This window comes from Alternaria infectoria, assembly GCF_024043175.1.
Source record: "Alternaria infectoria strain BMP 0036 chromosome Unknown scaffold_24, whole genome shotgun sequence".
Lineage (NCBI taxonomy): Eukaryota > Fungi > Ascomycota > Dothideomycetes > Pleosporales > Pleosporaceae > Alternaria > Alternaria infectoria.
In genome coordinates this window covers 137,273-150,843 of record NW_026250713.1, presented here as the reverse complement: position 1 = coordinate 150,843, position 13,571 = coordinate 137,273, and the positions used below count along the sequence as shown (strand labels likewise).

The 13,571-nt window shown below is 51.2% G+C and overlaps 6 protein-coding genes across 6 annotated transcripts; 2 read left to right on the top strand and 4 right to left on the bottom strand.

Moving 5' to 3' along the window:
• Nucleotides 1-736: 736 nt before the first annotated feature.
• Nucleotides 737-2,369, bottom strand: J4E92_009474 (uncharacterized protein; the record flags this gene model as incomplete). Its single annotated transcript, XM_051500820.1, has 2 exons — nucleotides 737-2,218; nucleotides 2,319-2,369. The coding sequence occupies 2 exons, from the start codon at nucleotides 2,367-2,369 to the stop codon at nucleotides 737-739; spliced, it is 1,533 nt and encodes a 510-aa protein (XP_051348971.1).
• Nucleotides 2,370-5,530: 3,161 nt separating this feature from the next.
• J4E92_009473 (uncharacterized protein) lies at nucleotides 5,531-6,526 on the bottom strand (the record flags this gene model as incomplete). Its single annotated transcript, XM_051500819.1, has 2 exons — nucleotides 5,531-5,874; nucleotides 6,523-6,526. The coding sequence occupies 2 exons, from the start codon at nucleotides 6,524-6,526 to the stop codon at nucleotides 5,531-5,533; spliced, it is 348 nt and encodes a 115-aa protein (XP_051348970.1).
• A 146-nt stretch (nucleotides 6,527-6,672) lies between these two features.
• On the bottom strand, nucleotides 6,673-7,344 carry J4E92_009472 (uncharacterized protein; the record flags this gene model as incomplete). The annotated part of the gene is given in 2 exon segments (XM_051500818.1): nucleotides 6,673-7,326; nucleotides 7,339-7,344. 2 exon segments carry the CDS (start codon nucleotides 7,342-7,344, stop codon nucleotides 6,673-6,675), a joined length of 660 nt encoding a protein of 219 aa, XP_051348969.1.
• A 591-nt stretch (nucleotides 7,345-7,935) lies between these two features.
• Nucleotides 7,936-9,012, top strand: J4E92_009471 (uncharacterized protein; the record flags this gene model as incomplete). The annotated part of the gene is made up of 4 exons (XM_051500817.1): nucleotides 7,936-8,072; nucleotides 8,124-8,155; nucleotides 8,206-8,536; nucleotides 8,601-9,012. 4 exons carry the CDS (start codon nucleotides 7,936-7,938, stop codon nucleotides 9,010-9,012), a joined length of 912 nt encoding a protein of 303 aa, XP_051348968.1.
• Nucleotides 9,013-9,931: 919 nt separating this feature from the next.
• J4E92_009470 (uncharacterized protein) lies at nucleotides 9,932-11,301 on the top strand (the record flags this gene model as incomplete). Its single annotated transcript, XM_051500816.1, has 3 exons — nucleotides 9,932-10,125; nucleotides 10,190-10,834; nucleotides 10,890-11,301. The coding sequence occupies 3 exons, from the start codon at nucleotides 9,932-9,934 to the stop codon at nucleotides 11,299-11,301; spliced, it is 1,251 nt and encodes a 416-aa protein (XP_051348967.1).
• A 231-nt stretch (nucleotides 11,302-11,532) lies between these two features.
• Nucleotides 11,533-13,327, bottom strand: J4E92_009469 (uncharacterized protein; the record flags this gene model as incomplete). Its single annotated transcript, XM_051500815.1, has 5 exons — nucleotides 11,533-11,817; nucleotides 11,886-12,631; nucleotides 12,687-12,798; nucleotides 12,853-12,913; nucleotides 13,242-13,327. The coding sequence occupies 5 exons, from the start codon at nucleotides 13,325-13,327 to the stop codon at nucleotides 11,533-11,535; spliced, it is 1,290 nt and encodes a 429-aa protein (XP_051348966.1).
• Nucleotides 13,328-13,571: the final 244 nt, after the last annotated feature.

The window sequence follows — 13,571 nt, the reverse complement described above, 5'->3', positions numbered from 1 at the left end:
AGAACCCGTTCTGACAGACGACGTTGGAGCACTGGATCCCGTGTGCTTCCGCAAGAGCGCATTACACGCGAGCGTTTTAGATCTGCTCCAGCCGTGTGTATGTGCAAGCCTCACGGATGAGGTCGAAATAGATGGCCGCGGCCGAGTTGACTTGCGACTGAAAAGTAATCAGGGTTTGTTTGTATACCCGGTATGTATGAGTGACCCAAAGCTAAGCTTCACTCGATCGATGCTCGTCTTCCAACACGTTATTCGGTGAGTAAGAGCAAACCATGCAGTAACAAGTTGCAGCAGGATTGGTGTAGCCTAACTCTAGATCATCTTAGCCGTCCTGCTAAGTTTGTTTGTTCCGATCTTGGCTGGCTCAAACAAGGACTATAGATCAAGATGCATTTTGGCTATAAATCGTCTTCTAGAGTATGCTCAGGTCTCTAGTACATCTGGAGAGAAACTGAAACTCGCATTTGTCTTATTACGACAAAAGCATGTGTGCTGAAAGATCGGCAGAGTGCTTAAGTAGACGTGCGTGAACTTCCAGAGCGCGTCTGTATCATGAGTTTATATAATAATAGAACCACAATGGAATGCGGCGAGATCGACTTCACGCTTTCCTTCATGATTGACAGGAATGTTGTTATCGGAAATCACGTCTTATAAGTGTTGAAAGGTAGCCTGGAGGGCTCTCGGTAGTAGCAAGTATCTAGGTACTTGCGTGCCAGCCAATGTGCATAGCTGATCATGTGGCCTCCCCAGGCCATTCTTCAACCCACCCGACTAACTGCTTCAACACTCGATCTTGCACCTCTTTCACTCCCGCGTTGACCTTCCCGTTCTTCGTATTCAAGTCACTAGTGTGAACACCGTCAGGCACAATTTCCACTGGTACCTGCTCGGTACTCTGCAACGGACCTCCGGGTCTCCCTTTTGCCGAAACACTGATCTCTCTCCACGGGTCGAATTCGCCGTTGACGAAGATCAGCCGGCTTGTGTTGGTGATATTCCAGCCTCCAAAGTACGTATTGAAGTGCTCTTCGGTTCTCCCCGCTGCGAGACCATATGTTTCTCCATTCGGTCCAGGGGGGAAATATAGTCCGCACTGACGAACCCAGTAGTCTGTTGTTATGAGGCGAGAAATGAGCGATGGCCGTCCTGAGGGAGCGCCGACTTTCCAGTTTCCGAAGGGTTCGTTGCAGTTCATCCAGAACCATTGCCGGTTCATGGCGTTCCTCGGCGTCGTGTCGGTGAATAGTGGGGAGCTTGCATTGTAGGTATTGAAGCAGTCAGTATTACCTGTAGTGTTGAATTCGGGATAAAGATCCCCGGCGCAGTAACCGGGAAGTTCGACCTCTCTCCACCATTCCGCGTATCCTTCGAGCGCTTTATCGACACCAACACCAGCTTCAGACGGAAGGTCGTTGAGGGTGGCATTGACTGCGTTTTCAATATAGTCGCAGAACGTGAAAAAGCCCGTGTTGTAGGTGAACTGATTCCCTAGCCAGAGATAGGGACCACGCGCTAGAGCGTTCATGAAGTCGTCGTTGTGAGCGACGTCTTGCATGCCAAATTTGGCCTTGAGTTCGTGTTGCTCATCCCGAGAGCCAGCGCTGAGGATATCATCCATATGGTCGATGACAAGAGAGATGTCTCTACTACAATTCTTCGGCATAGCTTCTTGTATAGGAAGGAAGTAGGCCCAATAGTCAGAAACAGATTGAACTGATGCACTCGAAGCGTAGTAGGCCCATATAGTGCCCGGGTCGAGGCTTGCAATCCACACTAGCAGGGCAGCGAAGTAGCTACCTCCTATAGCTACCCATGGAACATCTTTGGCACTACTGCCAATTCTCTCGTCGGTAGCGAAAGGTAATTGGACTTGACGTGCGAAATATGTTATATCCTTCATGCTGTTCTCGACAGTAAGGTACTTCAGGTTTTCAGTGGTGAAGTTACGGAATGGTGTGCTATCGCCCCAGTAACGATGTTCGAGAACAATTGTAGCTGCGCCAATCTGCTCAGCCAGGGCTCCTGTTGCATGGCTGGGGGTTAAGAAGCTGTGGTACATAGTAGCGTTGACTTCTCCGGGCGAAAATAGTATCACCGGGGAACCAGGACCCCTCCAGTACGTTGTGTCGTAGTAGTAGAACTGGTCAAAAGTCCCCAGGCTAGGGTTGTTGTGGTCTATCAACTGCTTGAAAGTGCTGTTGTCGTAGTAGTGTTTCTTCGGCGGCGATTCGCTGCCTCCCACGGGTGGAGTACAACCCCAGCCTTAATCGGACGTTAATAGACCTAGTTTGTACTCTACCCATGTAAAGACTTACCTCCATAAGGGCCGCAGTCATACCAGTCCTCGCCATGAGATTTGTCGGCATAGCCGATATGAACGTGGTCTTTCTGAGCTCGAGTGGGAATCGAGAGAGCTGCTAAAACCCACAGTCCTTTCATGATAGGCAAGATAGATGGAACAATTACAAAGTCTACTGGATGTTGCCATCAGCTGTAAGATTCTTATAATCACGCTATGTACGTCAGCAGCATCCGTGTGCCGAGTGCAACCCGAATAGCTGAGGTACCTAACGAATCGATAACACAAGACTGCTGCTATGCTTTTGTGGATCAGCCCCAGCTCTAAATTCGCCTATGAAAGACCCCCATGACGACAATACATGTCTATTTCTCCGATGTGCACACCCTGTTGCGTTGTGTAATGATCGACGATGTCCCCAGGCAACTCAACGTCGCTCAGCACCCGGGTAGGTATTGTGGGCCACACTCGCCTCATCTACAGAACCATCTTTTTTTATACTGCGGATCCGATCGATATCGAAATGCGTTTGACAGCTGCTCGAGATCGCGCTCAGCTCTGTCTACCAAGTCAACGATCAAGACAACGGCCCGTAGCGCTTATGTGGACGGCTCGTATAGTTCTAGAAAGAGGGGTAATGCGAGAGGTTCCTACATAGGTCCGAATTTTGCTTAGACGGTCGCAAGAAAACCCGAGGTGGCTGCAGAAAGCTTCCCGCGTCACCCTGCTGTTGGGAGTTTGGAGGTTGTCGGCCCGGGCCCAGGAGACGGGGCCCGTTGCTTGGCAGCGTTCTGATCGGCCGCTCACGCTCACGCGCACGGACACAAACATCGAAGCTTCACGCGCGCAGAAATCCTCAGAGGTTTTCATGTCTCATCGAATGGCTCAACTTATTTCGAGGCCCAGATTAAGTAAATTATCATCATTGCTAACATAGCATACACAGCTTCAGATCATGTGCTACGCGGCAATGCGGCTGCCTTAGGCATGGCTTCTATACCCCAGCCCGTACTGATCTCAATATCTCTTAATGCAGAGTATTCTTCTCCTAATTTAGGAGCTTGGCGGCTGATCGTATGTGACGAACTACACCACTTTCTTCCCCGAATATTCTCCCGAACGACTACTCATAATCGTCCCGCTCGCATAGCACGTGTCTTCTTTCATCCACTACTCTTGCATACTCTAACAATAGCCGTAGCCAGTATAGCTCCATATCTGCCTTACGGAGAACTCGGCGGCTCCAGATCGCCGCGCCCTCGCCAATGGCTGCGGCATGCCTGTCATGATTCTCACAACTCTTCCCTCGACAACATCCGCCGATAAAGAAGCAGAGTTTGTGCCAAAGGTCGGGAAGACTGCCGAGGTCAAAGGGAACGAAATGTTTATACGGTACGAGCCGCGAGCGGTGCCATTCTTCGAAGATAGTGGCCTTCAACACTAGGGAGCCCGTCATGAGCAATGCGCGGAAACGAGCTATAACTGATGTTATGCCACATATCATCATTTGTGAGAACAAGAGTGCCTACCACTGTACGCGTTGCCATCAATGTCTGGTAAATATTTGTACGTGGCCATATCAGCCATGGATGTATGCGCTGCAGTTCGGAAGTGGTGATCAAGGTAGCTGCAGGCATCCCCGACGTCCCAGCCTCGCCCAGCGCAGCGCAGTTGTGTAAAGGCACCGTCCAGATGCTCGTCCAGCCATTCAGAGTGAGGTGGCTCGGGTGATGCTTGGTTCAGAGAAGCATTGGCCCAGTCGATCTGACCACTGCTAACAGCTTTGAGAAAAGTGGAGTTCATTGACGCAACAAAACGATGGCGATGAGACTTCATCCAGGTCAAGGAATTATGTCTGCCACCAGTATTGGAGCCACGCCAGATAGCCTGCAGAGACGAACATACGAAGTCAGTATATATCTCATATGCATCTGATACAGCCAAAACTTACCTTGTTATGCTTCTCTGACCACGCCACACCAATAGACGAGTTGACCAGATGTTCGGGGAGGGTAAAGCTTGGTATATCCACCCAGGTATGCAGGTCAGGGACCGTGATTTCGGCGCTCACGTGTCGTATGTGTGTTGCCGAGAAAATAGGAAGAAGGGTAGACGATGTCGACACAAGGTGAGGTGCCAGCATCGTGCCGTGGACAGCAGCCAACTCTGGTCGATTGCACACATCCTGAACAGCAGAATCCGAAAGCGGTACGTGATCGGTTGACGCGTTTCTCGGAGGGCAGACAATGCTGCGGAAAGAGTATGGAGGGATTTCTACGTGTAGTCCAAACTTTAGCTGGCGAAGCTTCGCATATGACGGTACCGCAGCTTACCTCGATTCCACCCTTTCACTACGTCTTCCGTTCTAGCATAAAGTGCTTTGCTGACCCCTCCATGAATATGACTTTGTGCGCCTGCTGAGCGAGACACTAATCGACTATGCTGGCGTGCCTGCTGTCGGGCTCTCTCCATGACGTCCCAAGGAACGAGCACACGAGGCGAGGCATGCACACTCACAGCTACGTCAATGTCTGGTAGCAACGGAGCGATTCGTCTGAGCAATCCCAGTTGATCGTCACAGGTCATGTCTTCTCTCGGGCAGTTGGCCCGGACTTCTCCACGTCGGAATGAGAAACCCTGGAGCCGTTCGATTTTCTTTTGAAGCCCGGCGAGAGAGACCAGCGAGGCCGCAGCAGTTTGCGTGGCCTGTGCTGTGATGCCCCAGAATGGCTCCAAGTCGTCATAGATTTGATCCCAGAATGGCTCAATTGATATCCCTTTCAACTGTTGGAGGCGCTCATGAAAGGCCCGGAAGCCTGGAGGTGGACATCGTGCGCGTCGGTGCCGATATGATTCTACCGCCTGTGCGTATGTGTGCGTTTCTTGAACCGCCAAAGACTGGAAGTAGTCCTCGGCATCGTTGATTGAACGCTCGAGAGGGTGCAACGGAGTACGCGTTCTTGGATACGTGATAGACACACTATATGTTGCAATCACAAGAAAAGCACACGCCAGAAGTCGGTAGTGTTGCATGGTCGTAGCGAGTACAGGCACGGTAAAATGTTCAGTGTGAAAAGAAGAACATTTAGATTCATTCTCATTCTTTTATTTCGAACCAAGTCGCCTTGTCCTCGACTCTTCCTTCGTCCACTAGAGCGGCCCGATCGTTCCCTGCTCTCTAACCTCTTCCAGCGCTGGAGCTGGTCCATGATCCTTGAACAGATAAACTTAGGTCTCACGCTTCTCCGATCCAGCGTCCGGCGCGGGAGCTGGTCCGTCATCCTTGAACAGATCGATGTAGGTGTCACGTTTCTCCGATCCAGCGTCTGGCGCGGGAGCTGGCCCATCGTCTTTGAACAGATCGATGTATGTGTCCCGCTTCTCCGACCCAGCGTCTGGCGCGGGAGCTGGCCCATCGTCTTTGAACAGATCGATATAGGTGTCACGCTTCCCCGAATTGGCCCTTTCAGAGCGTTTGTAGGCGCCACCACCCTCTTCCGGCGCGGGAGCTGGCCCGTCATCCTTGAACAGATCCACGTAGGTGTCGCGCTTCTTAACGTCCCTCAATTCTTCTGCATGAGCTTCGACACTTAGTAAGTTTACTTTCTTATCCGTGGGTCAGGGAAGGACATACGCGAAGCGGTCGCTGCTGACAAGCCAGCCAACGCGACGAGAAAAATCAAACTCTTGTGCATCTTGGAAAATGTGCGTAAACGAGAATATGATAATCGTTTATGAGGATCCGTCTTGGACAATACAAGGCGTTTGTAGGGCGAAAGATGATTATTCTGTGGGGTTTCTGCTCAGCTATTTGTACATCACTCTCCACTGGTAAAGACATCGATGATCGAACACTTACCTGGTGATAGAGCTGCTCTTCTGCATCGTGACGCGGCCCGTCGAACTTACGAAAGAGCTGACCGAGCAGCAACGCATATCTTGAAAGCTTAAAGAAGTGCCATGAACCTGTACTCACTACGCTGGTTTACCATGCGATGACTATCCCTACTTGATGGGTAGTTTGATAGTAGTCGGCCGAGCCGTGTCTCGATTGAACATGATTGAACATTGATTGTAAGGTTTGTCACTTGCATAGTGCATAGTGAGGCTACCGATAGGACGTATGGGAGAGTGAGCAGAATAATGACGTATCTCAAGCTTACCGCCGAACTGCATACTGAACCGGAACTGCCGTGTTGTGACTACCTAGGTACCCCCACTCATTCGTTGGGATCTGTCAAGGTGCCTTCTGACCGAATCGAATACTTCGAAAGTGAAGCTACCGTCTATGACGGAATTATACTGCATTCATTTGGTGGGCGCTAATCGCTCCTATACACTCAATGTAACTAGATAGACTGAAGCTCCGGCTAACCTGACGACACTTCAGACGGGTATACCAGCTTGGTTCGCCTCTCTTCCAGGCTAGCGTTGAGCATGAACATCTCACCGCAATGTCTGATATGTCCCTCATCCGATGCGGTCATATGCATCACGATGCCTGTGAATTGCTGTCGGAACTGCTTCCTCCACGAGAAGATGCAATGCACAACATGTTGCTCGTAGGTAAACCATATGGTCCTCCCGGGCTCGATCAGCATGGATAGCTCGGTCCCGTTGATGAGACGGTACTTGCCATCCATCTCCGTCTGGTATAGCCAGGCGCCCCCCTTGTCAGAACGAGAGGCTGTCGTGAACTCATGCGTGAGATCGAAGTCAATGCATTCCGGTCTCAACCAACATAACTCAATCTCATCGAACTGGCAGTTCCGCGAAATTCCCTCGGCAGTTGTGAATCCGCACAGGCATGGGGCGTCATCCCGTGTCAGCGTTTCGATCGCTTGGGCTCCGACCGTGTAAGCTCCGCATATAGCCAGGGTAGCAACGAGAACGGCAGCAACTGTTCGTAGGATGAGGTTCTTCCGTGGCTTGGATGTGTCCTTGCTGCTCTTTGGGTAGAGTGAGGTAAGGCCGATTCGCTCCTCTATGGTGCTTTCAGATTCGGCTTCCGCGCCCATGCTCGACTGTTGGAGAACAGTCATGAAGCGTTGGAACATTGATCCTGTATACTTATGATTAAGCTGAGTCCTGGCTCCGCATTCGTTCCATGTGGGTTGGTACCTTTCTTCCTGTTTTACGGGTTAAAAAGAGAGAAGTGGTATACTTCACGAGCGAGAAGAGTACGGGCGTGTACGTAAAGACTGCACAATAGTAGCGTGTCGCTCCGATGGTGATGTTATTATCTTCGGTCGATCTTCTTGTAGTTGGCTTCAGCTGACATAATATCCAGGAAACAACAAAGTTTGACTAGAAAACGCGCAGTCTTCGGCTTCGGCTTCGGACGCGGAACTCGACCTTCAACAGTTCTAACGTGGTACCTAGGTAGCTTTCGACAGGCCCGCGGATGTGCCGAAGCAGGACCGTACCTACGCAACCTGCATGCAGTACCCCTCAGTAATGATGCTCCGAAGGCTCCGTCCCGCGACATCGATCGTAAGTATCTCATTGTGATGCTCGTTATCGTTGTTGCCCCCCAAAGCGCGCAGCGGGCTCAGCTATCTCCCGATGACTTTGTATGCTGAAGGCATTGCACGTAATAGATTCTCACACTTTTTCAGTGCTTACCCTGCAATATGAATCACTCATCGCGTAGAGCGCCTCGAAGTGAAGACCCCGAAGAGTCAGAGGGGCTTTTGCCATCCACGGTTCCAAGCGGTGAAGCTCGCACCAAATCCGCCACGTCTCTCCCACTGCTTTGCTCATGCTTGAGGTACGCTGTGGTGGCTATCTTGTTCTTCGTCTTAGGCTTGATATCCAACAGTGGATACCTGCGCAATGAACAGGGCTCATCTGGTACGTGGTCTTCCTGTCGCTGAATACGTGACTAACACAGTATGATATAGAGCCATCGTTTTTGGAAGAGATCAATCGCAGCACTCACCCCAACCATACCAACGTTCCTGTCTTCGCAAGAAGTAACGGACCCATCTGGCAGCAACCGCCAAGTCCAGAAGTTGACGCAGCATGGCATGCGCTAACCTCCGGTTATCCATTTTTGATAACAGAGGACGACATGCGCATCCTTGGCAAAGATCCAGACCGCTATATCAGTGTCCCCCAAAGCTTCGGCTACGGCGAAAAGAAGTTCATCACCCGATTCGCGCATCCACATAACATTCACTGCCTCGATCACATCCGGAAGCGCCTTTACCGTGATTATTACGGATACCCAAAGTAAGTTGTAGCCGCGCAAATTGCATGTGAGATATACACTGACTCCGTATCTTCACATTTGTAGCGATACAATGGATTGGATCCATACCGAGCACTGTCTCCACGCCTTGGTGGATCATTTGACGTGCTACGTCCAGTACGATGTTCTCAACTACATGTGGGTCGAAGGAGAGCCAGCGGCGGAACCTGAGCTCACCTACAATCGTCAATGTCAAGATCTGGACGCGCTGCTACGCTGGAGCAAAGATAACCGTGTCGACAAAGATTTGCGAGTATACTATATTCAGCCGGCTGCGGGTGATAAGATCTTTCCCGCAGACGCAGAGTTCCGCAATATCGAAAACGAGTACGACCAGAACAACCCCGACCGACCGTCAATGGAGGATCGACGGAAGACTTACCAGAAAGCATACCAAGATGCGATAAGCTATTGGAAAACAACAGGAGAAGTGCCGATTGAGGAACGACCTTGGTAGTAGATGTTACTTCTATCACTTGAAGATACCGAAGCGCACAAGGGGATTTGGTTGCAAAGATATCGCTATCGGACGAGATTGGGATATGCACTGTTAGTATGGAGGCAGTGTTTCGTCACTTACACGGGTATGGGCACTGTATTCACACTCCCCTACTGTGTGGTATGATCTGTTCAGGCATCACCTCCAGTCAGCCATCAGGAATGCGAGTTTGAGGTGGGTGTGATCGCCAAATTCCGAATTATCAGCACTGGCGATATCTAGTCAGCGCTGATGTAGCATCCAGCTTGGCCCATTATTTCATTATCGTTATGAATGTATTACCTCTACTCTCTCTTTCAGTTGAATGGTATCGTGGGTGGACACAGTTTAGTACAAGCTCCGCGTATTGTATGCGGCGCAGGATATGCGGCGTGCGACGTGCGTCATGCGGACGACATCGGGTTCCGCCGATTCGACCGCGATATATCGTGCGCTGCGATCGCGCAAGCTGAAGAGTGTCTGCCCAAGCGAATTTGGGCGTGCGCGCATGGCGAAAGATTCGGACAAGGAGACAAGCCGCTCATCCATTGCTGTTGTTGCCTGGTGGGCCCGGCCAGTAGCGAGCGAGTTGCATGACGACTTGTATGCATCTACGGCCTTAACGTCGACGATGGCTATCTCCGGTCTGGCCCAACTTTTCGCCGACTACATGAAATGCGGCCGAGGGTGGGCGCGCATTGTTTTCCTCTTTCGCGAATACAATATAGCTCCTATTTAGGCCGCTTGAGTTAGTCTAGACGCGTGTATATATCCAATGTCTCGCCTGTCGCTTCCGTCTCGCATCATACGAAGGCTACTCAGTGAATCGCGACACTACCAGGTTTGGGGGAAACGTCAGCCCTTTTGGCAAAAACCACACTTTGCTCGGACGCTCAAGATGAGTTCAATAGGTGGTGCAAGTATTGGCGTAGGTCTTTACGCCGTGGTAAGCAATCCAGCACAGATTGCTGCGAAACCCGAGGAAGCCGATGAAAAGAGACATCACCTGAAGAACGGCAAGGGGTTTACGAACCCGTGGGATAGCTATATCGAGTCAAGTGCTTGGGAACTGCAAATCAAGGGTATGCTCTGGTAAGTCCGGCATACGGGAATTTTATGAAGACTTTACAAGGTGCGAACTAACACTCCGTGGTAGGCGCAAGATTACCGGTCAAGCCCACAATCCAGACACCTCGCCACCGACAGTACCAGTCCACAAACCAATGTTCCTTCCCTCCCGAGAGACACCACGACTTCGTGCAACATGGCTCGGTCACGCATGCTACTATATAGAGTTCCCGAGCGGCTTTCGTGTTCTCTTTGACCCTGTCTTTGAAGAATGCTGTGCACCGTTCACTATAAAGAGCCTTAAACGCTACACGCCCCCTCCGTGTGAGATTGAAGATCTACCAATTGTCGATGCAGTAGTTATAAGCCACAATCACTACGATCACTTAAGCTACCCAACAATCCAGCGCTTGAAAAAGAAATTCCCCGAGGCGCATTTCTTTGCGCCCCTAGGAAATAAAGAGTGGTTTGAGAAGAGCGGGGTTACGAAAGTCACAGAATTGGATTGGTGGGAGAGTAGAGATGTCAAGTTGGAGGAATTGTCGCAAAAGGGGGGTAGGGCTGGCTCTGTTTCTGTGAGTTCGGTGGACATGGGCAAGACTAGTGGTATTACAGCAACGATTGGTGCGCTGCCTTGTCAGCATATCAGTGCAAGGACGCCCTTCGATAAGGCCAAGACGCTTTGGGCAAGCTGGAGTGTGGAATCTGGCGGAGCGAAGGTCTACTTTGCTGGGTACGTCTGCTTTGTACCACACTCATGACTCATTCTTTATGCTGACCCTACCCAGTGACACAGGCTACCGCACGGTTCCGGCTAGCATTCCAACCACAGAAGACGACTACTCGGCTGCGTACTCGCACTTACCCACTTGCCCGGCTTTCTCACAGATCGGTCAACATCGCGGCCCCTTCGATCTCGGTCTTATCCCTATTGGCGCCTACGAACCTCGTTGGATGTACAGTAACGTGCATGCTAGCCCCAAAGATGCGGTCAACATCTTCGTGGACACGAAATGCAGGAGAGCGCTAGGCATGCATTGGGGTACTTGGGTGTTGACCGAGGAAGAGGTCATGGCACCGCCAAAGGAGCTGCAAGAGGCTTGTGAGTGGAAGGGGATCAAGGGAGGCAAAGAAGGTTTTGGGGTTTGCGACATCGGGGAGAGTACTGAGTTCGAGTCCGGACAGGCTACAAGAAACTAAATGTGAAAGCGGCCGACACGATCGAGTTGTGGAAAATCCAAGTGCGTAGTTTGAAGGACAAGGCGTTGGGTCAGCTGGGTACATGAGTATGCACGTAATGTATATATTTTTGACTTCACGACGTGCATTCTACACCTATATGTTATGATCCGTGTCCACTTTCATGCGTATAATTATCGCAGGGCTTTCCTTCAATATCTACTAAACCCTTGATGGGTTCTACTCAGAACCTCAAGTTTCCTGAGTTTTCTGCAAGATGACCTTGATCATTTCATTCCCTAACTTGGTCGCCTCCGGGAACCTCGGTTCGAAGTATCTCTGGATCTCCTCAAACTTCTCCCGGTAGCCATCAAAGTTACCCAGACTGACACGCGAGCTCCAGTCCCGGGCGGCAAAGGTGAACTCCAGGTCGTCGGCCCGGAACGTGTTGTCGTCGATGGCCGTGTCGATGGCTTCCTCGAGGAGCGTGGGGTTGCAGAAGAGGTACTCTGTAATGCCGAGCCACATGCGCGAGGGCTGAATGTGTGTTAGTGGATAAGAATTTGGAAGAGTAATGTAAAGAGGAAAGAAAACTGGGGACCTACAGGCGTCGAACAGATCATGTGGTCGTAGGGGACTATGCCTAGCTTCCACCAGCAGTCTACCATGGCGAGTAGACTGAGATGGTTGTTTTTGAGTTTCTTCTCTGGGATTGTGCCTAAAGCGAATCGGTCAAGCAAGTCATCTCGAAGGAGCAGCTTCTTGCCATCCTCGTTATCGCCAAACACAGCCTTGCGAGCGGTATGCACACGTTCACGGAGCTCGTCCCGCTGCCCTGCGAGCATGAGCTTGAACAGCTCGGTCACAGATTCGGCATACTGCTTAATCTGCTTCTTCGCGTCTGGGTTGAGGATCGCAAGACCTGCATAGACGTGCCACTTATTAGAGTAGATGCGGAGGGTAATGTTCATCTTGACGTTCTCAATACCACCGACGTAGCGCGAGCTGTCCCACGGGAATTGGTTGTTCGCGAACCATGCACCGCCCATGCTGAGGAAAGCGGCATGAGTAACAGCTTGTGTGTCCGCTGTAATGCGATCATGCTGCTCGGCGGAAAGATAGACGTGCTTGGACCCGAGGCAGGACATAACATTCTCCACGAACGCAAAGTCAGCATCCGAGGCGCGATACTTGATTAGCACCAGTGGCTGCCCTTTCGGGTCTATGCCTGGCCCGTGGAGGGAGTGCACGGAGACAATGCTGACGTCTTTAGGAAGGTGTTTGTCAAAAGCCTCCATCTCCGGGGCCTTGCATGAGGTCTGACCACCGACTATTGCGCCGACCTTTGTAGCTGAACGTAGGCTCGAGTCAGTAACAACACTGATCCGTGACAGGAGACGGCATACATGGGCCGAAGGTCTTAACGACCGCGTCGATGTTCTTCGCCTCGACGCTGTATATGATGAAGTCGCTGCAGCGAGACACAAGATGACCACTTTGCATGATCTCAACTCTGGGCTGGCGCAGTCTCAGCATGCGTTCGTTCATTGATATATAAAAGCGCTATCCTACAAAGTCCCGAAACTCTGCCACTAATGTATCAAACTTGTCTGGAAGATCGCAGGCGTGAACCCTTCAACGAGAGCATGTCAGCGCGTTCGACGGAGAGGAATCAATCTGTGAGCCACTGGTTAGCAAAGTTCGCGCCATAGTAATGAACAATGCGATGTAGTTGGTCGTAGTTCAGAGGTGTATAAAATAAGGTAGCGAGAATTCACATCATGGACGGCAACATGCCCAATTACTGCAAACCAAGACGGCAGCAGTGTGGACATGCGCCGTACTCGAGCCAAATGCACTCACGGTCATCATAACGGGGGAGGGGAGGATGAGAGAGTGAAGGACTTACCATTTGCAGAAGACACTGGAGCTCCGAAGCTATCAGTCGCGAGTGCACTCACTTCCAGCCAGCTGTGCTCAGCCGGCGGGCGTACATCTTGCCCATGTCGCCCATGCCGATAATACCGACGCTCTTGCGATCGTCCATGGCTGCTGTTGTGTCGCACGCTCTTGTGCGTGAGTGAGGTGGAGGAAGTCAGCCCATTGTAAAGCGATGGAGGAACTGCAGGTCGCTTGCGGCAGCCAAAGAAAAGTTAAGTAGGCGGCTTGGCGCGCTAAGCACGGCGTTTTGGTTACTCCGACACCCGCGAACAAGCGAAATTCCACCTCCCACCACCGAAAGTTCGACTCGATCGCCGTCAGTGCTACGAACCGCCAGTCACGTCAAGAAA